The sequence below is a fragment of the Triturus cristatus genome, chromosome 7 (assembly GCF_964204655.1).
Source record: "Triturus cristatus chromosome 7, aTriCri1.1, whole genome shotgun sequence".
Classification (NCBI taxonomy): Eukaryota; Metazoa; Chordata; class Amphibia; order Caudata; family Salamandridae; genus Triturus; species Triturus cristatus.
Window position 1 is genome coordinate 786,557,103 of NC_140590.1, and position 25,021 is coordinate 786,582,123.

A 25,021-nucleotide genomic window follows, 5' to 3' on the forward strand; every position below is an offset into this window, starting at 1 on the left:
TACCCCAATACCCACGTATGTCCGCACCGTACCCCCCACCTGCGTATGTCTGCACCGTACAGGCATACCCCAATACCCGCGTATGTATGGACCATACCCCTCACCCACGTATGTCCGCACCATACCCCCCCGTGTATGTCCGCACCGTACCCCAGGCGTACCCCAATACCCGCATATGTACGGACCGTACATACGCGAGGATTGGGGTACGCCTGGGGTACGGTGCGGACATACGCGGGTGGGGGGGTACAGTGCGGACATACGCGGGTGGGGGGTACGTTGTGGACATACGTGGGAGGGGGGACGCTGGGGGGGCCGTAAGACTCATACCCCGGGCACAAGTGTACTCGGGGTAGGGGCCATACAAAGTTCGCTCCGTACGGGACGTTTTCCATACGCTTGTGTATTCGGAACGCCGGTACGGATCGGACTTGTGCGCTCGGACTTCAGTTTTACGACTCGTACGTAAAACTGTCCGGGGACGTCTCGTAGACTTTTCCCGAAGCGATTCGTATGTATTTTTCACGTACGAATCATACTTCACCGGTTGTACGGGACTTGTACAATTCGTACGTAAAAAAATACGGATACGAGTCGTACGGATTTTTTTTTTCACGGATCGGAATCGGCACCTTAATATAATAAAATTACTTCCCACCCTATTCCCCTATAAACCCACAACCTGCTACAGAACTAAAAACACAAAATAAAAGAATTAATAAATATAATATAATTAAATTACTTCCCACCCTATTCCCCTATAAACCCACAACCGCTACGGAACTAAAAGCGCAAAATTCAAATAAAAAAAAAAATAACTACTAAAAACACATATATTACAAATACAAACAATTCTTATACAATAAACATACATCACATACATATAAAATATGTACTAAAATACACCACAATAATAAAAACCGATATTTTTAACAGCTATATTTTTGCAAACGATATTAAACACTTTGATATTTTTAAAATCAATATTATTTCCCTTAAATCAATATTCTTGACCACAATATTTTTGCTCTCGATATTTCTGACCCACGATATTAATGACTCGATATTTGTGCCACTCGATATTCTGTCTCTGCACCATCTGGAGGCAGTTATTGTTCCGTATTAAGTCTATCCGCGAGTGTGCGTGAGCTCCACAGCAACACCGGTTGGGTGTTTTTTCGGGTGCCATTGCCTAATAAAACACCCATTCCTATATAGGTTTGATGAATATGTGATGTTACAATGCGATCAAAATGATTGTGGTACGTTGCATCGCAGTTTTTACAATGCAAGTCATTACAACGACTTGCGCTGGAGTGTGCTGGACTTAGGAATAGATTGATTTACTATTCCAACACCAGTCTACGTACAGTAGGGAAGGTGTTGGAATAGTAAATCATGCTATTCCTTAGGTTAGAGCGCCATCCAGCGCAAGTCATTGTAACGACTTGCGTTGTAATACCTGCGATATAAAGGCATTGCGATGCAATGGCCGCGTGGTAATGGTTGTTTTCCAGCTTTGATCTTGTGGCACATCGAGCAATGGGCCTACCTCTGACCATAACTTTGGCCAATTAGGGCATTACATCAAGCACACAAAGGTAATGAGTTGAAGGCATTCCAACCTATCATTTTAGGCAGAAACCGGACTGGGATTACTTGTTTTCTGTTTGGAGCGGAGCTGGACTGGCAGTTCCTGCTGGACTGTGCCTATTGGAGTACGATCAAAACTGATTTGCATATGGCAAATCTCTGTCTACAATGCCGTAATGGGTAAAAACGATGGATTGGAATGTAGCCCTAGCAATCACCAGTGTCTGAAATTAATACCCTGAGTATGGTGCTTTCTGGGTTTCGAGTCCTGTGACACGTGCTGTGCAATCCTGGATGTGATCAAGGCTGGACTGGCTGTACCGGGCATCAAGTGTTTCCTGGGAAGTGGGAAGGGTGGGGGACAGTTTTGTTAGTGTTGGCCCGTTTTGTAGCAGTGCAGCAGATTTAAAAGCGTTGCAAAGTTCCTTGTATATTCAGCAGTTTTTGGGCCAACACTACAAGTGTCAAGGTAACTCTAGTGATTAATGTACCTGCTAGAGAGAGATGGGAGTTTTGCCTAGTGGCAGTTGTGACTCATCTAAGCTCAGAGGGTTAATATGCCTGCTGCAAAGAATGTGTGCCATTCATATCAAAGAACAATATTTTAGGTGAATAGCTCAGTGAGTTACTGCTTTTCTCACAGAGTCTTTTTGTTACTGTGAAGCTCATACATTTCAATCATAATGTTGCACAGTGAGCTATGAACTGCCATCAAAAAGCTGCATGCAAACTGCATGCTTCATGTTAGAAAGTTATGTTTTTTCCCAGTCTTTCATTTTCCTGATGATGTTAAAAAAGGTTTGTTTTAGTATAAATAAATTCTTATTATTAAAGTCAACCCTAACACTTTGTTATGTTCTGAATCCTGAGTTTGTGTTTCTCTGGTTCAAGCACTCTTAAAATATGCCTACCAGTATGATTGGCATGTGAATCCTACGGTAAACAACGTTTACCACAAATCTTTTCCCTGCAGGGAATCACAACACGGTCGTTACAACGACCGCGTTGTGATTCCGCATACCATTACTCCGCAAGTCGGAACAACGACTTGCTGAGGGGGGGCGGGGGGGGAGGGGGTGATGGAATTAAAATCCAACACCTTCCCTAGTGTCCGCACAGAATGGAGTTGGAATAGTAAATTATACTATTCCAACATCCAGTGCCCCCCCTCCGCAAGTCGTTGTTCCGACTTGCGGAGTAATGGTATGCGGAATCACAACGCGGTTGTTGTAACGACCGTGTTGTGATTCCCTGCGGGGAAAAAGAGGGCGGATGATGAGATACATTCGAATCCTACACCTTGTAGTCCCCTTTGCCTTATGTAACATTCGCTATTCACTGATTTACACATGTATGATTCGTTGTCTGTATGTGTATGATTTAAAGTGCTTCGACACCCTACACTGGTATGAGAAATGCTATAAAGAATACATGTAAGAGAGGGGCTACGGAGAGATGAGAGGCACTGTCAGAGGGTAACACTGTGGGAATCATTTAAGAGCTCCAACAAAGATTATTATCTCCTAGTGCACAGTAAGGTCATCATTTACTATGCTTTAAAAGCTAATAAAATTGAATATATATTGACAAATGTGTTGTAGAATGCACCATGTTTAACAAATTTTCTTGGGGTGAGAACCCCCTCAGGATCCCCCTTTGTAGTGGTCAGGCTCGCTCGCAGCACTCGCTATGCACCGTACTGGGGCTAGTCTGACAACATTTGCCAGGGCTGCTTTGGGTTCCCAGTCTAGCCCTGGGTGTGATTTCAAACCTGTCAACTATAAAGAGTACCATTAGAATGGGTAATAGTAACCACTTTTTCCAGCGTTGAGGGATGGAAAAATGATGATGATAGTCATTATGTAACAAGCACGTATTTATGTTATATAATATGAGGGGTGAGGGTGTACAGAGGCACATCGGGTGTCCCACAAGAAATGTTTGTACTAAATGATTTGCAGAAAATTGTCCCTTACATCATCCAAAAACGAAAGGCCCTGGATGTGCAGGCCTCTGCTGTTTCTGCTCAGCTAGTCTGTTTCATCATTTAGCATCGCTCTTCTGAGGTTTCATTTAAAAAGGGCCATTGTGTGCATTTCACGTGGCAAACAGAGTGTACATTACAACAAAAATCCCAATTTTACATTTAAAGTATATTTATTCTCACATCAAATGCATTCTTCTCCCTACTTTCAAAATTAGCGATTAACTATGCTTAACCTTTTCCTGAGTTTCAAGGTAGCCCTAGAGAATGGAGGTTTTGTACCTTGCTATCCACGCCTTCTGTCTGCCTTGCTAACTACACTTTCTGCAGCTTTATTTTGCGGAGAAAATCTTTCTAGGTATGAACGATCCATGAGATGTACACAGCTGAGTACTCGTAAATCCATCAGTGCGAATGCTAAGGTGCTATGAATTGAAAAAGTCTGACACCAAATGAAAGAGAACCGGAATAAAGAGCTATACAATTGTGAAATATGATGTGAATCAATGAGATGTTTTCGATAGTTACTAATCGGACAAAAAAATAACTGGAAGTATGGTTAAGAAGTCGAGTTAAAGTCACCACATGTATGTAGATTATGATTAACATACACCTCCGAGCTCACCCCCTACATGATATATCGCATTACGTTTGCTGTGAGTAAAGCACTTCTCTCTTTTAAAAAGAAAAGCACTGGACTGGACACTGCCAGGGCTGCACACTGACATGTTGTGACTATTGTTTGATAGTTGAGTTGTGAGTCTCTACCCCGATGCTACTTCTTAGAGCCGGCTTGGGCTGTCTGCCCTCACTAACCCGAGACTCCTGTGTGGTAGGGGTGTACTTGGCCCTGTTGGCAGAGCCGCAGTTGGATGGGCCCCAGGACATCAGTAATAAACAACCCCAACCACCACATTTGGGGTCCAGCAACCTGTGCCCGCTCTGTGACCCACCGAACTCATTCATTTGACTGGACATGGTGAACGATATTGTCTGAAATAGTTCCTATGGCAAATTTCATGTAAATGACTATTTGCCAATATTCTACGCTTATATTTCTTAAAACTATGTACTGTTTTAAATTTAGAATAAGTGCACCAATGTTGTTAAACTAATAAAAGTGAGGGATTTTGCAGCTGTGGATAATAATTCCAGTCAATGTTACAAATCATACAAAAATTGACATGCATTTTACCCGAAAATGATGCTTCCTTACGGATTCTGCACTGTTCCAGAATTAACCATTGAGTTTATTTAAATGGTTAAGTTACATTTTAGCAACTTTCACTTTTGAGAACACCGTTCATTTTCGTGAAATGTAGGATTTGGTTATTCTTTCCTATTTGGATGTATACCAAAATTCAAAATGATTGGTTAGTTTTTGCATCAGTTGTAATTCAGAAGGCCTATTTCACAAGAAACACTTGCATTGGACCTCTCATGCATGTAGATACCTGACCTTTTGGAATTCACAAAGGTTTCCAGGTTATGCCCGGGAAACCGGGATAGTAGCACATTTCCATGCATACTCTTGGAACACGTTTGAGGATGTGTAATAGCGGGTAACACAAAGATATATCTGCATATACATTTTTACACAGGGTGCAATTGTGCATGGTGAAAGTCCATCTTATTTCTGCACTGCCACATTATTTTTTTTCTTTTCTGCATAGGGAAAAAAATTGCCTTAGAAAGAGCTTGTTCCAATATACTCCAACCAATTTTGGGGGGGGTCATTCCTTGCCCATTCTGTTGCTGGAAAGCGATTTTCTTTTGCCTTTGAAAGTAGTAAAATCATTTAGCATTTCTGCCGGGGGGGGGGGGAGGGGGGGTTGGCTTTGAAAAATGGTTTATAAATACTCATTCGCTTTCAAGTTTGTGGCTGGTCTGAAACTTTCACGGTCATCTCTGCCCTGGACCGCCCATTCCTGCGTGGTTCACTTCCTGCCGGTGATAAACCACTTTCCCTACACCGGTGGTTTTTAACCTTTTGACTTTTGTGGACCTTCAGTTAATCATTACTGGATTCCGAGGACCGCTATTGAATCATTTTTGGAATCCCTGTACCGCTACTGGAAGCCAGGGATCCTGCCCCAAGCATTATTAATGATTTGAACAGCAAAACAGTATACAAAAATACAGAAACAAGTAGTTACCAAATAGGTACACAAATGATGAAATATTGCATTTAGTTCACAAATTATAAAAAAAAATCTATGTGTAAATTTTAATGAGAACGTTGGAGCTTTTCTAAATTAAATTTGGGGCCACTCATCCTCCATACTACATTCTGTTTGATACCCTTGCACTGCTACCAAGAAAAATCTGATGATACTAACTTAATTGTTAGCCTCTAGTTTCAAATTCCTTCACATTTACAGAACGTCTTAAAATTTCCAATTTTCCATTTTGCTCTTTTTTTTCTGTACTTATTTTATAAATCTGTTAATATTATTTAATTTTCTAAGCAGTTGAAGCGGTTGGCTTTGCGGACCCCCTCGGCTCCCCAGACCACAGCTTAAGAACAACTGGTCTACACAAGGAATTCATATCTTATAGCTTCCACTACCATATGAAAGGGCTGAGGTGTCATGGGTGTAGCCTTCTGCCATCCCTCAACCAGTCAGCATGTCAAGTAGAGTTCAGCTATGAGCACAACACCTGCACTTCAGACCTCTGAGACTCCTGCCATCCTCTCCTCACAGGCACCCGTTCCCGAGGGTGTTCAACAAGTGCAACCGAAAGCAGTTGGAGCGCTACTTGCTGACGGGTGGTGGGATGTGCCTGTCCAACAGGCCTGATACAAGCACCATGTATGGCGGCTCCCGCTGCGGCAACGGGTACCTGGAAGATGGCGAGGAGTGTGACTGTGGTGAGGACGAGGTAACAACCTTTTAATTACAAATACTTACCTCTCCTGTTCCAGCATGTCATAGTTTGTGGACACTCATTCCTTCACCTGTCTGCGGGACCTTCTATGCAAACAGTGCCTTATTTTGTTTCCTGCACAATGAACCAGTGCGATATATCCTGGTTGTGCACCGTATAATGTGCTTCATTTCTTCCACTGCTCTTTCAGCACTTTGATTTAATAGTTTTAGTATTTTGTTGATGTATGTGTTTTTGAGCACTTGTACCGAATTGTCACAAAATGCCTGTGTCTGTTTCTCAGGAATGCACCAACCCCTGCTGTCATGCCAGTAACTGCACATTGATTCATGGGGCCGAGTGTGCTCATGGGATCTGCTGCCAGCAGTGCCGGGTAAGAGATCTCAGTCATGCTACAACCTCCTGTTGATCATCTTTGATCTTTGATTGTCATCACAGATCCCATGGCACTTGGGGCACCCTGCTAACACTTACGTATATGATGTCTTCCTCCCAGCTTCCCTGCAGCTTCCTATCATCCCAGCCTTCATCTCAACCTCCCTATCCCTTAGCTCCTTCTGCTCCCAGTTTTCACTGTAACCCCCTTTTATCCCATTTCCATCTGTCACCTTATTTTCCTTTACCTCTAGTTCCTTCTATTCCCTATCACTCTCTTCACTACAGCTGTCTGACCACTGTCCTCTGCTTGACCTCCCCTCATGTCCCGCTGAAGGGAGGCCAATAACGGCTCTTGCCAATGTGGCTCAGTTGTTTCCTTATCATAACAGATAGCACAGGATCTAAAGTAACCCCTAAAGCTTTGTATTTTGAGAGGGTAAACATTTCCTTATCCTCTATGTGACCTTCTACTTTCTGGACTTGAATCTGAAATTTAATTTTTTGTACCCTACAGCATAATTGTTGTTGTACTGCTGATCAGGGCTTCCCAATTAGCATCTATCTAAGATGTAATGTGTGGCAACAGTTTTCTGTGTTGACAAATCATATAGGAGTTATATTTGAAGGTTAAACAAATGTGGGGATGGGGGTGAGATTTGTGGAGCACCCCAGTCTCAATCTCACAGTGTTTAAACTTTAGACTGGACCCTTGTGTGCCTCAAAGGAATGCTTTGTGGTGCAAACAGCAAAGATGAGCAACTTTTAAACACAGAAGGTTTTTTACTGTTGGAACTGAAAAGTCCTCTGCATGGTAAACAACATGTACCCCTGCCCTGAGTGCCCAATTGTACTGTTTTCTGGATCCATAATGTTGATTGTTTTGTCATAGGTAAACGCAAAACAAGCGTGTGTGCAATTACAGAGGCCTATCTCATGTATTGTGGTCTTGTTGGTGCAGGAGGCCAAAGCACTACCCTCATAGTGGTGGAAGGCTACCGCCTTCACCAGGAGTTAAGCAGCATGAGCGCTGAGGTGGCAGCATACCGTGTAGTGATCAGTAGTAGAGAACAGATACTTAGTCATCCTTGATTCCTCTCAGTTTAGATTTTACTTCAGCCCTCTTTTTCACACCTGCCCTCCCCTCAGATCTCCCATCACCATATTGACAATATGCCCTAACCCAGGTGCTTACTCAATAACTATAGCAGTAGTCCTGCGTCATCCATAGACTAGATAAAATGCATGTTTTAAAGTTCGAAAATTCATTCACAGTAAGATCCCTTTTTTGCGACTGCTTTCACTAGGAGTTAAGCAGCACAAGGGCTGTGGTGGCAGCATACTGTGTATTGATCAGCAGGACTGAACAGGTCCTTTTTACCCTGTGTCACGGGAGTGCAGCCTACAAGATCGCTCACCTTTTTAAAAATTCTGGCGCCGTGTGCTTAACTCATTCTTGGCCCACATAAGATAGATGTGGGGTGCTAGGCAGTGCAGGAGTAATGACAGTGTGCTGGATGTGCGTGCACCTGGGAAGGGTACAGTACAGGGAAAGAGCAGTACTGTGCAGTATATGTGTGGTTAGTGCATGCACTGAGTGTATGTATGCATGCGAGGAATACATTGCAGGAAAGATGTAGTGCTGTGCAGTGTGAGCGCAAGGAAAACATGCGTTTGGTATAGGTGTGCGTGTGTGAAGTTCAATATATGAAGGATGAAGTGTTGCACAGCACGCACATGGTGACTGGCAGTGGTATGTTTGCAAACGGCATACCCTGGTACAATAAAGAGAGGCTAAAGTACTGAATAGTGTACACAGTTAGAATGTGTGTGCTGAATGGAACTGTGTCAGTAGTGGCGCAATGCATGGAGGTGCCAGTACTGGAGAGCAAGTTTGCTGTGAATGTACACTGAGTGCAAGAGTGACTGCAATGGTACATTACATCAGTCATGGCTGGCAGCACAAGACAAAGGGGGGGGGGCAAAATGGCGGATGACAAAAAAATAAATAGAAAGGCACTTACCTGAATGAAGCTCCTTGTCGCTCCGGTCTCCTGCTTGTCTCTGCCTCCAGAGCAGGACCCTCAACAACTCCCCTAACAAATACTGGCGCTTGTCTCATCAGCATGAGAGCAGCGACAGGATTGGAGGGAGCGGACGCTCTCTGCGCTTCCAAGGGCACTGGAGCCCTGCACTTGCTTTAACTCAGCTGTTTTAAAACAGATGGGTTAGAGCTTTCAAAGCGTGCATGGCTGGCTGGCCATCTCAAGATGACCGGCCAAAGGGACATGCGCACTTTCAAAAGTGCCTAGGCAGCCAACCCTCCTCCCGGTTGTTATCACTCTGCAAGCCTCACCCTGTCCTGAACCTTAGTTTGGGAAAGGTGATTGAAAAATAAAATGATAATAAATTGAGGTTATTACCCTTTTATTTTTCATCTCTGGGGCTTTTTGTGCACATTTTGGTAAGTGGGGTGACACTCCTCCACTCAAACGGGGGAGCCGCCCCTGCATTACATGGAGGACCCTGGTTCCATTTTGGAAAGCCCAGGCCTGCCTGGTGAAAACATTAGGAGCAGAGGAATCCCTGCAGACAGATTTGTGTATTGCTGCATTCCTGTAAGCTGGGTGGGACACACTCTGGAAGAAGGGAGGAAGAGACTCTCCCCTCACACTTCAAAAGGTTACTCTTTGATTCAGTGATAGATCACAAGGAAGGGGCCTGGGCATATCTCAAGAAGGAGATAGGGCAGATAAGGGAATCATAAGGAGTAAGGCTGAGAGCCTGGGATTAACCTTTTGGTGCAGATATCACTGTTGCTAACATTCAGGTGTGAACTCTGGTCACTCCCATGAACTGTGTTGTGGGTCAGTCAGCTTCAGAGTCTTGCCTGCAGTGACAGACATCCTTTCAATAGGAAAGAAGAAAAGGAAATGTACATTCAAAAGAAGTAGAACCCCAACATAAAACTTCAAAGACTCATAACCTAAATCACATTTGGTATCTGGAAATGGACTATAAGAAGGGGAAGTTGAGACCCTCAAATTTGTCATCTGCCACGCAGCCAGACTCGGTGTGTGAGAAGGGAAAGCTCTGATAGACTTCTGCCTGTGACCAGAACTGGGGGCCAAGGCCTGCTAGTCTCCCTGCTGGGCGAGGGGACATCACCCAGGAAAAACCGAAATCACCTGCCCTGGAGCAGAAGTGCCTGCCTACTTGCCAAGAGTAGTGCCCTGTGAGGAAGAGGAGAGCATTGGAGGAAGTGAGGTCCAGTGGGGAGCCCTACCGAGAGGACTCCCTGAGCGAGGTGTGAGCACACTGATCGGGTCGTTGCCCATATGCAGGAGTGGCCTGGCGACCCCCGTATGCCAGGAGAGGACTGCTGTGTAAGGAGCGCAATGTGGGAAGTGCTAGGCCTGCACCTTCTCCTTGCAGTGACCCTATATGCCCAAGGGGGCTACCATTGAACTTAGTGTTGAGGCTTGTGTCCCCTTTTTATTGGTATCCCTGTATGCCTGAAGGGCCTGCCATGGTGAGGGCATTTGCACCAGAAGAGCCTGCACAAGTCTACAAGTACTGCGGCAACCCCATTTTCCAAGAGGGGCTGCCGGTACCACTGTGGCCAAGAGTTTTGGGTCGTGGCCCAGACAGAAGAAGTGCAGCTGTGACCAGCGGGGCAAGCCAGCACACTGAGACCTGCACCTGACTGATTTCCGGAGGATTGCAAGGATACCGCCAGAGACCCCACAACCTCGTTAAGCTCCATTCAGGAGCCAGTGGATAGACCCCCCAAAGAGAGGGGAAGAGTGACTTACCTCTATTTGATGAGCAGGAGCAGCTCTAATCGCTGTAACCAACCAGCAGTGCTGCTCGTGGGAGAGACGTAGAGCATGCAGCGTGCTGTGGCGTGTACTGTGGGCAGCCCAACTTCACCAAACAGGATCCAGACTTGTGAGAGACCATGGAGAGGGCACTCACTGCACTGCTGAGGGCTTCCATACCGCCATAGCAGGTAAGACTGGAGCTAAGCCTTTGTGGCCCCAGGAGACTCGCTGCTAAAGGTACTGTGGCACAGTAGACACATTTGACTAATATTTAAGGAGTCAAAGGGGAACTCTCGAGTACAGCCATTCCAGTAAGTATTCCCTGAATGCGGTCAACAGTGAATGGGGAATAATCCCAACCATGTTTTAAAAAAGAGGGTGGGCCAGGGATGTGCCTAACTACAACTAGAGCCAGGGCCTCAAATGGATTGTGTTTTTGTTAATGAATGCCATTATTCATTTGAATATTTAGAGTTAGAAATAAAATACTTATTTTTCTTATAAAAGTATGTTATTGTACTAGACATTGATTTATTGTTTGTACTGTGTGCACTTTGAGTTATGAGCACTGTTCACTTACCTGTATCTACACTCCCCCCCCCCCCCCCCCACTGAGGGAACCTTTAACTGCTCATCCACAGCTACCACTAAGAGTGAAGTGCAGAAGGGGTACTTGGATCTGTTGCAGAGGATCCATAGTATGTTGGGCCTCGGGACGTCAGGAGTAAAAGACCTCAAACACCACGGTTGGGTCCAGTATCCCTTGCATGCCACATGGCCCTCTGACAGGAGTTCTAACAGTTGCAAAGTGTGAAACCCCTTACAAACTATGTGAAATGGAAACAACACAAATGCCCCTTGAAAACCAAGGCAATGCTAAATCAACTAAAATTAAGCATAGGAGTGTGCTCTAGGTTTGTATAGAACCCTAGTGGCACAAAGATTGGGCATAAGCTATGTCCAGTGATATTTCCATATGTAATACATGTGATGTTGAAAACATTACACATACTACACAATTTACTCTTGGGTGACTTTGTGTATAGGTTTGTACTGGAAGATGTGTCTCGACTACAACTCTCACGCAAGATACAACTTTCTTGTCTTTGCACTGTGGCTCAATGGCTAAATCATGTTTGGCACCAGGCAAATAAACCATTTTTAGTGTAAGTGTGACAAATTACATCATCTTCTTGTGACACCTGGTAAATCTAGTGCTACACAATTTTCAAATTTTTTCAAGCTGTTGCGTGAAATTTGGTAAATTGTTTCCTCTGTTTCATTTCATTAAGGACAATACATATCTGACTTTCTATGAGACAGAAATGACTGAAGCCAATATATTATCCAAGGATCCCAACACGGTTTCATTTGCTATGTTATTATAAGCTCATGGTCAGTCGTATCAGACAGGCTAAACATCACAAACAGTGCTCCACTTCCCTTGCCTGCCTCATTGAAGAGTTATTCTCATATCAGAATGAGCTATTTCGCTGTTCTACCTGGATAAATGCCAGACTGTCAATCACCCTGAATATGCTTTTTCCAAGAATCCCACATTTGAACTGTTGTTACTTTTCCTAATGTTTTGCCCAGAAAGGAATTTTAGTATTCAGAGTGTTTTCTTTATATTTATTTTGGTATCATATCAGCCCAGGAGAGCTTTAACCCCTTGCATGCCCGCCCCTTTCCCCGCCCAGTGCCGCGCCTTCCATTAGCGGGCGGAGTTCATGACGAGCTGGACTCGTCATGGGCACAGCGCCACCGCAGCCCATGACGAGTCCAGCTCGTCATGGGCACTGAAGGGGTTAATTCCTCTGGCACCAAGACGTCTTCAAAGGAAGCGTTGATGATTGTGGCAAATAAAGGAGCGAAGACACATATGTTCCTAATCAGTTTGGGTGGCAAAGGATCACTAGTGAGCTTTTCTCTTAAAGTATGGTCAGCCAAACACTGGTGATTGCTTGGTTATTCATACTAACTGAGCCCTTACAACATAGTTTTTTTTGCTTCCTCAACTTCAAAAGTGTCTCTGCTTTCCTGGAGACTTATACATTCGTAGAAGATTACAATCAAGGATATGATTGGAATATTTTTTTTGCAAGGATAATATTTTCCCTTCCTTTCTGTTGTGTGTCTTGCAAATATTTTATCAGAGTCTTTTCGTTTACATAAAGCAAATTTTGACGACAAATATCCTGTGCAAACCAGGTTTTGTGATGGTCTTAAAATGTATTCCAAATTTTTACAAGGCTAAATTCTCTTTTATATTGGTAGTCCTTTCTTTGCAATCTGCACTGATCTCATGTAAAGGGGAGGGATATTCACATTGACATTTAACTTCATGTAAATTAATGGTGAATGGTGTCTTCTAATCGATTGTTAGATTTTTTTCAGGTCACACTGAAATTAGTCAGCTATCTAGGTACAGTACACATTCACTGCTGATGTTTCATGTTCTGAACATGTGGATTTAAATCTAACCTTCAGAATTGTAAGGTCAAGTCTACAGACGTCTTTGGAAAATTTAGAAAGCAATGGGAAGCATATCTGGGAGAATTAAGGAGGAGAAATTCAAAAGGGAAAATGGGACCCTGAGAAGTGACTACTTCTGCTAGATTTCTACTAAATCTGAACATTTACCTACACCGAACATATAGTAGGAAAATGCTCAGAAAAATAAATGACTTCTCTGAGATGAGGCACGGAAAGCAGGGCGACTCCAGGGATTGGAGTGATTTATTGCACACAATATGGGGTTGAAGGGTATTCCAGGACTTTGGGTGGACATGATTGATGTTTTATCTGAGGTGCTGGGCTAGTAACAGACACATATGTTTTAGAAACTGTTCTGAGGAGAGCATTATCCCTCAAAAACAGCAAATCATGTGTGTGCCAGTAAGGCAATTGTGTGATGCTTCCTAAATTATTTTTAGGGACACATAGTGAGAATCTCTCAACCAGTCCAGTTTTCCAGGCATCCTACTATCCACCAGGAGGTTCAGTCCTAAATTGTGGTGGCACAAAGGGAAATGTGACTTGGAGGCAAGAGGGATTCTTTAAAAAAGAAATGGCGAGATTAACATGTTTCTCCAAAAGTCTACCTGGTACTACTTTGGTATCACAGCTTAATCATCAAGGCTACCCTTTAGGATTAACAGCATGTGTCACAATTGACACTATAGAGTAGCCAAAATGTATAAAGAAATTGAAGCTGGAACCCAAGTTCATTGAGAAAAGAGAAACTTTTAGTTAAGATCACGAAGTAAAGAGGTTTAAAAATGGATCAGATGGCCAAGAGTTTTTAATCAGCAAAAGCATCCCCAAGGAGATTAAGGGTGGTTCTAGCCAAGTACTCACAGCAGAACAATGAAGTGGCAAAAAAAGTTACCTTGAATCATCCTCAAGCCTATGTTCAATATGGTAGCAGTACCTAGTGAGCCATTATGGAGTCGGGCATCGGGAGGGTCAAATCTACGCCAATGAAGAATGTCTTGTGACAGGTTTGTCACAGAGCCTGTTTAGATACGGAATGCTGGCTCACAGACACTAGCTTCTTGATGAAGAGCTGCTGGGCTTTTCTCCTAGGATCTTTCTGTCATCAGTGGGAATTACCTCGTAGGTATATTCCAAGCAGGAGGAACTCCAAGCGGATCCCAGTACGTTAGGGAGGCTGCAGACTCGTTTGTCCCTCAGAGTCATTCAGGGGATTGATTGGTTACAATCCTGAGCCAGTTCTTGTAATAGAGTTCCTTCTGTCCTGTCAGATTCTCAAGTGGCTCTGAAGACCAGTGGCCTGGAAGGGGTATTTAAAGGTAATCGAACCTGTACATTTGGTTGAAAGTAATTCTCCAGTCTCCCCAAATGTCCCAGGCTTCAACGTGCCCTTTTTACTGTGACAAGACGCCGCTCCTAGTGACCAGGCTACTTCCCATGTGCCGCTAACTTTCCATGCAATAGGTAGGATTATTTTGTTACTGCTCATTGCAAGATGCCTGGCCTGCCAAAATGTAGTTGGCCAGTCCCATGGGAAAGGGGCTAATGTGAGCGGTCTGGGGGTAGCCGTTTTTAAATGCAGTGCACATGTTCACCACAATCCAAACACAGGGAAGCAAATACTAAGCCAGGTGTCCCACTATTACACAAAGCAGATGTTTGTCCTCACAGTGATTAAGGCCCAAGAGGCTCCTTCTTCTAATTGTGGGGTGGACAGGAAGGGGGGCCGTACTTGAAAAGTCTTTCTGGCTAAGATGAAGCAGCACAACGTTTCCCAGCTGTTCCCAGTGGAAACACATCTCTTCCCTTCCCTTGCATTTAGTAGCTGCCTGAACTAGCTAACATACCTCAGGATGTTGAACATTGATTGCAGGGATTTCCGTGGTTAATCTGGGTACATTAATTTGGTTTCCTATGTTTTCCTGCAAAAAAGCGATCTGTCTGTATTTTGACTGGAAGTTTAGACAATGTTAATTGTGAACATGGGGGATATTCCAGTTTCACGTTCAGGATGAGTAATTTGGACAAGGTATTACTGGGTGCAACATCTTCGATCTTGATGCTATTGAAGCTCTGGTTTAGAGGAAGGCGCTTTGCCTGCGGAGCCCCTTACCTCTTGAGGCTGTAGAGTTAGGGCACTCAATTGTGTCTGGGACTATGCCCTAGCTGGGTATGTAAACGATTTGGACAGTGCAGAATGTCCATAAGCTGATATTTTGTTGTCTCGAATTAAACTGAACACATTCCGTCAGCGGTTCACACTAAAGGTAGTCAAATGTAAAAGCTTCACTTGATTTTGGAAATGTTAGGACTGAGGGAAACATTTTGCAAACATAAACTTGGACCCGATGATGAAGCATGCCACCAACTAGGTTGGTGGGTGAGTGTTTTCTTAAGAAACCTATTGGTTTCTCCCAAAAACAAACCTGAGGCTTCAAACTACGAGCCAGTTCTTTTTGATTACATTTACATTTATCCAAACATAAACTAACCAGGTTCCAATATAAAAACATAGGGGCAGATTTATATCAGACTTGCGCCACTTTTATGCCGCCGTTGCGTCACTTTTGTGACGCAGCGGCGGCGTAAACCCTGCGCCATGTTGCGCCCCATTTACATTGTGACGCATCTATGGAGATGCGTCACGGTGTAAAGCCCTGCGCCACATGAAACCTGCGTCAGGTTTCATGTGGGCGTTTCTACTCAGGGGGGGCGTTCCGTCGCAGGAACGCCCCTGAAAAGTGACTCCGTGAAATCTATAAGATAGTCACTTTCCCAACGCTGATGCATCAAAACCCTGCGCCTGCTTGAAGCAGGCGTAAGGCTTGACGCACCATGTTAGGGATAGGAAAGGTTGGAACGGTGCTGGAGTTGTGTCGCGCTTGTGATGCAACTTCAGCACTACGCCAACCTTACGCCGATAGATGCGTCACGTATCTGCTTGTCCTTGCGCCACGATGCACCGCATTGTAAATGCGGCGCATCTGCGGTGGCGCAAGGGCAAACTTGCGTGACGCATCTTCCCTGGCGCATCCATGCTGATTTGCAGGGATGCGCCAGGGAACATAAATCTGCCCCATAGTACATATGATCTTAACTGATACACTAGATCTGTTTGTAGAACCCTATCCCGGAACTGACACCCCTAGAGTATGTGTGCATGTTGCATTGATGCAATTATGATACGTGAATACTTAATGTCAGGTTTAATTCCCAGATTAAGGTACACACATTTAATTTTTTGTGTAGGAATTTTGCTGTTTCTGGATATCACCAGTGCCTGGGCTGGTATGAAAGGGGACAGAAGAATCCGTAGGTAGTGTACAGGAAGGCAGGAGTCAACCCACTGCTTCATTGTGGATTGCGAATTGTTTGCTTGGCTCTAGGACAAGCTCATCCTCTTGCTTTTGGAAAGTATGGACTGAAAGCGGGATTTGACATACAAGCTTGGATTCGTTCTTAGGACACAGGGGTATTGTTTTAAAATAGATAAAGATTTGTCAGCTGCCTTTCAGGTGAAGAACAACAGTGGTTAGGGTGACTAGATTTTGAGAAGCAAAAACTGGGACAGGCTAGACATAGAAGCAGGGTAGGCCCTTGAAAATGAAAGGAGGGGGACTGCACACCCCCCACCTTGCAGCCACTAATGGCCCTGGGGACCACCATCTCCCAGGGCTGGCGACTACTATCTCCCGGGGTGCCCACCCTCAAGAGACAGCAGTTTACTTTCGCTTGGTGGGAGCTGTGACACCTCCCACCAAGCAAGAGCCAACACTAACTCCTCTCCCAACAAGCAGAAGCTGTCAAACTGCTCCCGCTTGCAGTTTTCATCTGTTTCCCTGCCCGCTGTCATACGGATGCCCTGGATTATTTCCTGGACACCCAGGAGCAAGAGGCAGGGACCAGGAGGATGGGATCTCTAGGGCCGGAATCGGCTCGGTTGGGGTGGAGAGGTCACGCAGCCCTCCTCCCCCAATAATGTTTGGGCCGGGCCACGGGAGATGGGGTCCCATGGGCTGAAATCAGCCCAGGGTGGCCGCGCAGCACACCTGTACCCCACTAACTTTTGGTGGGCTGTTCTGGGATATGTATTCAAAATTAGGAAAAGTGTCGGGATGCCAGGGCAGTCCTCTGAAAATCATGACTGTTCAGGGAAATCTGTAACATCTGGTCACCAAACCACTGGTGATGGTGACAAATGTTATTGGATCATGAAAATAAAACTATGTACTACTTGTATCCTGGATTATGAATAATTGTGAGAGAGGAGTAAAGTAAGGATAAAGATATATATTACAGACCAAGTTTCCATAATATGTTATCTTATTTTTTTTAGTATTAGGGTCTTGTTATGGGAAGTAGATTCCGGCAAATCGTTATTAAATTTGAGGCCTAAGTATTTCATGAAATCTATCTGCCAAGCTAAGCCTGAGTTTACTAGTGAATTTTTAGTGCAAAGAACATTTAGCGTGCAGACTTCAGATTTATCCCTGTTAAGGCAATAAGCAGGTACAGCTGCGTAAGCTGAGATGGTGTCAATAAGTGCTGGTATGCCCAAATCTGCACGCTCAGTGATAATAAAAATGCCATCTGCACAGGCTGCAGTTTAAAAGGACTTATCTTAAATTTTAATGCTGGTGAAATTTGGATTATGATTTAAGGAAGTCAGTAAAGGTTCCATAATTAGCAGGAATAAGGCAGGTGATAGAGGATAGCACTGTGCAGTGCATTGTTTTAACAGGAAAGAATGAGAGATCGTACCACCAATTCTGATTTGGGCACTTGTATTGGAATAAAGAGCAATAGTCATCCTTATGAAATTGTCTCCCAAGTCAATATTTTTAAGTACAACATGAAGAAAAGACCACAACACCTTTTCAAAGTCCTTTTTGGCATGCAGTATTATTATTACTACTTGAGATCATTTCTGGTTATATTAATGGAGTGATGCAATAATCTAATATTGTCACTAGCAAGTCTGCCCTTAATGAACTCTGCTTAATTAGAGCCAATTAAGGAGGGTAAGATTTTCTTGAGTCTATGCTCCAAAGTCTTTGTATATAATTTGCAGTCCAAATTTGCTAGAGATATAGACCTATAGTTTTTTATGGGAGACCTAAATCTATCCCTTCTTTGGGAGTAAGTGTTATCAGCTCTTGGCTGTCGTGCCTGCAATTATTCAATTTATTTTATAAAAATGACAGAAAGGGTCAAACAAGGGTTCTTTCAGAGTCACCTCACAACCAAACATTTCGTAGAATTGGATGGTAAATCCATCAGGTGCTGGCACGTTTTCCACTTTTAAATCATTAATTATAGCATTAATAGCACCAAATGTAATCTCCTTATTAAGGGAATGCTTTGGTCATGACAAGGTACTTTTAAATTATTTAGAAAAAGAATCCCTTCTTCTGGATTGATTTTTTCACATCATAGAGGTTCTTAAAATTTTGAAGAAAATGTTTGCTATGTTGAAGGAATCTAAATGGAGTTTACCTTTATTGTCTTGAATTTTTAGAGGTTGATCTTTCCTTTGTTTATGCATGAGATATCTCGCTAAGATTTTAACAGCCTTATTTCTTTAGCAAAGGTTGATAGAGACATGTTTGGTAATCCACTGACCAGCTCTGTTACTCAAGAACATATCATATTCATACTGTTTACTGTTTGGAAGTTCTATAAGACTTTCACCATTTTATGATCTGTAATGTAATTCCAATTTCTTTATTTCTTCTTCTAGTAAATTCTATTTGCTATTTTATTAATTTAAACTCAAATATTTATCGAGGAACCTCTATTAGTTGGTTGAAGGCTTCCCAGCGTGATTGTGGTTGGTCTCTGATTTTTTTAATTTTTTTAAAGACGTTCTCTATGGCAGCTTTGACTATACCACAACTTGTGGGGTCCTGGAAATTTCAGGATTTAATCTCCAAATACTATCTTCTCTTTTAGCTAAAATCCAGGCAACATAAAAGTGTGGTCATAGAGTGGTATGATAATACCATGGGTGCTATAGTTAAAGTGAGCATGGAAGAAACTAGGATATTGGAAACTCTACTCTAGAATGGGTGTGGTGTGGGTGTGGAAAAAATATAGTCTCGATCGTTTGGGTGTTATTATATATAATATGTGTCACACTTTTTGTTGTATGTGTTTGTGTGCCAGGGAGGGTCACACTTTAAACTTATACTAGCGATCTACTGTTAGGTCACATACCATGCTGAAGTCACCTCTTTCCAAGTAAACCTTTTATAGTGCTCCAGAATTTTGTATCCCTAATATTTGGTGCATATATGCTAAAGGTATAGGTAGCCTTCCCCTTTTTCTCTGGTTTATTAAATATCCATCTCCCTTCTGTATCAGTATAACTTTCAGTGACTGCAAACTTGGAATGTTTAGCTATTCGTAATTACTCAATTTTTCTTTTTAACAGTTCACCTAGTTACCAAGTAAGGAGGTTAACTCTTTCTCTGTTATTTCTGTTTTTTGGAGAAACATAATCTCCCCTTTAAACTTATGTAGGTAAACTAATATGTTGCACATTTTAACTGGGTGGTTACTACCTACTTAAGTGTATCATTTGACTTAGTCACTGTATTCTGGGTAACAGCTGGTTGAAGGCATGGATAAACACAGACATCGACCAGGTATGCTATAAGGAATACAATTAGATCAAAACAAAAGAACAAAAAACTAAACACAAAATTATGTGTAACCAAAAACCTTTAAAGTGCCCCTGACCACCTTGCATTCCTCCCACCCTGACCTTGGATTTTAGTTGCGTTTTAGCCGAAAAAGAAGATTTATAGCAGCACCTCCTCAATACCCATATATGATCAAACTTGTGTTGTTCATATGTTGAACAAACAAAGTGTGAAATATCTTTTTTTTCTCAAACTTTAAGCAACAAAGATCCAGGGTAAAAACTGGCTGGTCACAATTTGTGTGTAGAAATTTATGGAATAGATATTTTTTATTGGGTTAGCAGCCCTGATAGATATGCCATAGATGTTCACATTTGTCTTCATGCTAAAAAAACAAGATTAGTCATTCAGCCTCAGATCTTAGAGACATATCTGGTGGTAAAGAGACAACTATATTGTTATCATATATGGTCAGACCAGCCATATGAACAGGTAATTTGTCAACAGTAATCACTTTAAATATTGCAGATAATATGCAGTATACAAAATAACTCAATAAAAACTATTCACGGGGGCCAAATTATACATTGTGTCCCGGGAGTGCAATGGGCTTGTGCACTCGCTTTATGCGCCTCCGGGGCACAATGGTATTACAGAAGGGGGTAGTGCGTCCCCTTCTGTAATACTGATAGCGCAGGTGCATATGTAGCATCAGCCCTATTATGAGAGAGTGTTCCCTCATTTGCATGGGGGGGTTTGTCCCATGCAAATGAGGGTATCAATTTGCCTCTGTACTTGCGCAATGTTACCGGCTTGTGCGCAGAGGCAAACGTGCCTTTAGAAGGCCCACTAAAAATGCTCCACAAAAAGGTGGCACACTTTCAGTGTGCATCCTAGAGGTAGCCCTCTGGGGAGGCAAAAGGAGTCCCATGGACCCCCCCCCCCTGACATCTCCCTACAAGTGAGTGCAGTCACTCACTGCACCCTCCTGCAAGGTGACCTCTTTCCCCTCTTGAAAGTGCAGGCTGCATGCCGCCTGCACTATGAAAGATTGAGCGGTCTTTAAGCAGCCGCTCCATATATCACTTGAATGGAAACAAACTGAGTGTAGGGAAAGCTTGCGGCTGCCCTGGAGCAGCACATTCTTTGTAATACGGTGCATTGTCATGGTGTCTTTCTGTTTGAAGACAAAGAATTCCTAGGTAATGAGTTCTTGCCCCACCCTCGCGCCTAAACTGTGCGATGATATGGAAGATTCAATTATCTGCCACCATCACTGTAGTCCAAATAAACTTCTCTCAGGATGATTGTGGGTGAGCGTTGGGTAGATACGGAAGGAATCTGCGCCCTTTGTGTACATTAACTTGAGATTAGCTGCTTATGAGTCTGGGCACCATTTTAGAAAAGTAATTCAGAAGTAATTTAAACAATGTCTGAAAGGGAGTAAGTGCTTATACGTGTGAACTAGACAACAATCACAAATCACAGACACAAAGTTTCAAAGCGGTACCTGTGAAGGTCTGAAAAAGTAGCTATGCAGCTTTTCAAGCTAATTGGTACTTGCAGTTCTGCCTATCCTACCTCCGGATGGGAGCATGCCATGCCCGAGAGCGATTTATCTGGTTGGCATTTGAATCCTGGGAGGGATTTTATTCCTCGAGTATCACAAGTATATACCACTTGACCTGTTGTGGTTTGATGACGGTAGATTCCAGTGATAACATTGTTTTTCATTGCGAGGCACGAATCTGGAGCAGAGCTCCTCGCTTAAGCAGCCATTATCATTCTTGCCAGGCCACGCCCCTAGGTCATATAGTATTTGTTTTGGAAACCTTCCACCAAGTTAGAAATGTTATTTGCCAACAAAGATGGTAACTGAGACTTTGTCAGTTCTGTACTGTGAGCAGTCTTGCAGTGATGCATCTTTCAGTGGCACAGCATTGTTGTGTCAACAGTATTATGCCAGCTAGTTCCTGAGTATATGTCTTTTGGGTAAAATGTCATGTATTATTATCTTCCATTCACCACAAGGTTGGGTTGCAGCATGTGCTGCTGTAAAACGCTTGCTGTGCACACTCCTGCTATCCAGTGTAGGGCCTGGATAGTGTACGTTGTTCTTCTTTGAAAAAGGAGTTTTGATTTTAAGGTGGCTCATCATACCTCCTCTAAACCCACAATGCACTAGGACATAGAGACCACCTAAAGTTGTGAAATTGCAGTGTTAATTTTATGCTATACTGTAAGAGTCTAATGTTTAAGTGCTGTGCTAAAACCCTTTACTTCTTCCACATAGCCGATCCCAGCATTGGATGTCATCCCATTATGGCAGGTCCCTAGCCCTGTATACTTCCTCATACAGCCAAACCCCAGCACTTCCTCCTGTACTCCCTATAGCCAAGCTCCAAGCATATCTGCCCTTCCTTAGAACCTCTTGCAGCTGTTTCCCACACACATCCTGCCCTTCCCCTCATGCTCTCCAGCATCAGAATTGTTGCATTGCCAGGCCTCCCCTGCAACGGATCGCAACTATACCCGCCTCTGAAGGCTTTCTCCACATGCAGAATCCTGACAATCCTGTACGCTCCCCACAATCTACTCACTTCCTGGCTTTCCCTGTATATATCTCTCCTTCTACCCCTGCATTGTCTATACAGCAATAGAGCCACTGCAATGTGTTCTGATGTCCCTTCTGCAGCAGATCCACATCACTGCCTCTCCTCCAGTGCTTTTGAGTATTGGGGGTCTTTTACTTCAAGGCACGAGTACCAAGTCCCCGAGCCCTGTAATGGTGGCTGCAACTTTTTTCGATGAGTTGTGACCAGCACTTCAGATGGATCTCTCAATACGGTAGGAGCTGTACCAGTCCTATGATATCAAAAAGGCTGACAGGAGATAAAGCATAATTGGCCAACCACAGACCCAATTTCTTTACATTTTCGGTACATCAGAACTCCTGCCGGACTCTCACTGGGCCAAATGTCCAGATGTACCTAACTTTTTAAACCCTTCTTGACTACCCCAAGCGTTTCTTGAAGTGCAACTTTCTTAAAAACGGTTAAACGGATTTACACCGAATTACAAACAGTATGCTTTCTGAGTATAGTTGTAACATTGTGCCAAATTTTGGTTTAATTCGGTTCAGGTTTTTTTTCTGTAGCCGTGAGGGAAATTTTCTATGGGAATTAACATGGGAAATCAATGTTTTGGGACAGCCAGCTTTTCTTGTCTACGTGCTTGAAGGTACGCCCTGAAACTTTCCCAGAAAGAGCTGAGGTGGAAGAAGTTTTACATTGGAGAGTTTAACGAAGATTTGTTAAACGGTGGAAACTTTGAACTAACTTTAATTAATTAATTATGACTCCCCACTGTGCTATCTATCTATCTGTCTGTGTGTCTGTCTGTCTGTCTGTCTGTCTGTCTGTGTGTCTGTGTGTCTGTCTGTGTGTCTGTCTGTCTGTGTGTTTGTGTGTCTGTGTGTCTGTCTGTGTGTCTGTGTGTCTGTCTGTGTGTCTGTCTGTCTATCTATATGTCTATATATGTGTATATATATAAATGATTATATATATATCTACATATATATGTGTGTGTGTATGTGTATTACCTACTGGCGGTCGCCAGTAGGTAGTTATAGTTAGGACCACGTTTCCATAGGAAAACCTCAACATTCTATTTTGAATAACTTTGGCGCCGGTCGACGAATCCTCGCGAATTTCTCAAAATAGGTGGGGCGCTACGCTCCGCTCCTACCCTGAAAGTCTCGGGGGGATCTGTCAAGCGGGGGCTGAGATAAAAGGGGGGTCCCAAAACGCGTTTTTCCCATGCATTTTTCCATAGGACCTTTAGAACGAGCTACAGCCCGAACGGCTGAACAGAATTACTCAAAATTTGGCACAGAGGTAGTCCCTAGGTCAAGGAAGTGCCTTTTGTAGGTTTGGTGTAAATCTGTTCAGTAGATTCTGAGAAAATAGCCTTTAAATCAATATATATATCTGAGCCCGCTTACGGTACGCTTACCGTACGCTTACGGTAAGCGTACGGTGGCGTGCGCGAGCGCGATTCTGATTGGCTCTTAGATCTTAGTAAACATTCGAATCGGCCGAAACCAGGAAGCGGCGGCCGCCATTTTGTGTATTTCACTCTGAAAAAAAAGAGTGAAAACAAGGAAAGGGGGCAATGAGGAGAGTTACAGACCCCCTAACATTTGTAAGGGGGTCAAAGAAGGACAGAAAAGTACAAAAAAAACATTTATTGATTTTAAAAAAAATCACGGGGTACGCGTACGGTAAGCTTACGGTAAGCGTACGGTAGAAAAAAAAAAAAAAAAATGAAAATCAGATTTAAGTGTTTAGATATTAGGGGGCTCTAAAAAGAGCCGTTGTGTTTATGAAATGATTTTTTAGTGGTACCTACAAGTAAGTACCGATGCAGAGTCTAAGGTTCAAGAGGAAGACTCTGTTCCCTTCATCATTGAAGTGCACACCATCTCCTCTATAAATGTCTTGCATGTCATAACGCAAGTTGTTGTGGTAAATGGCACCCATACCATAGTCACGGAGGAAAGCAGAAACAGATTTGTTGACGTGCTTTCTTGCTTTGTCATCGCACCGCGTGCCCACCGTGCGTGCACGGCACTAACTGCGTAAAGTGGGCGCGCGGTGCGCGAAGCGCACCGCGTGCTCACTGTGCGCGCACGGTGCGCGAAGCGCACCGTGCGCGCACGGAACGAACTGCGTTAAGTGGGCGCGCACGCCACGAATGGCGTAAAGTAACTTAGCATTTAAAAAACCGTACAAATTCACTGAAAAAACCATAGGTTTCACACACGTTATAGTTAGGAATTAGCATTTAAAAAACCTTGCAAATTCACTGAAAAAACCATAGGTTTCACACATGTTATAGTTAGTGGAAATTTTACTGATAAAAAACCAATGAAATTCCCCCGTTATAGTTAGTGCAGGCAACTATAACTCACGCGACCGCAATCTTCTGCTGATGACATATGTGTCTTTATGAAAAAAAAATATTTGTAATATATGTATAGCTAAAAATGTATGGAAGAAGACATGGGCAAATAAGTGTCTAAATACAGTATTAGCATCAGCAGAGGATTGCGGTCGCGTGAGTTATAGTTGCCTGCACTAACTATAACGGGGGAATTTCATTGGTTTTTTATCAGTAAAATTTCCACTAACTATAACATGTGTGAAACCTATGGT

The 25,021-nt window shown here is 43.4% G+C and overlaps 1 protein-coding gene across 1 annotated transcript in view; it reads left to right on the forward strand.

Moving 5' to 3' along the window:
* Positions 1-25,021, forward strand: part of ADAM19 (ADAM metallopeptidase domain 19) — a 275,869-nt gene that overhangs the window by 162,713 nt on the left and 88,135 nt on the right. The window contains exons 12-13 of the mRNA XM_085617602.1: positions 6,283-6,460; positions 6,750-6,839. Coding sequence (XP_085473728.1) covers positions 6,283-6,460; positions 6,750-6,839 — 268 coding nt within the window. The remainder of the gene's footprint in view (positions 1-6,282; positions 6,461-6,749; positions 6,840-25,021) is intronic.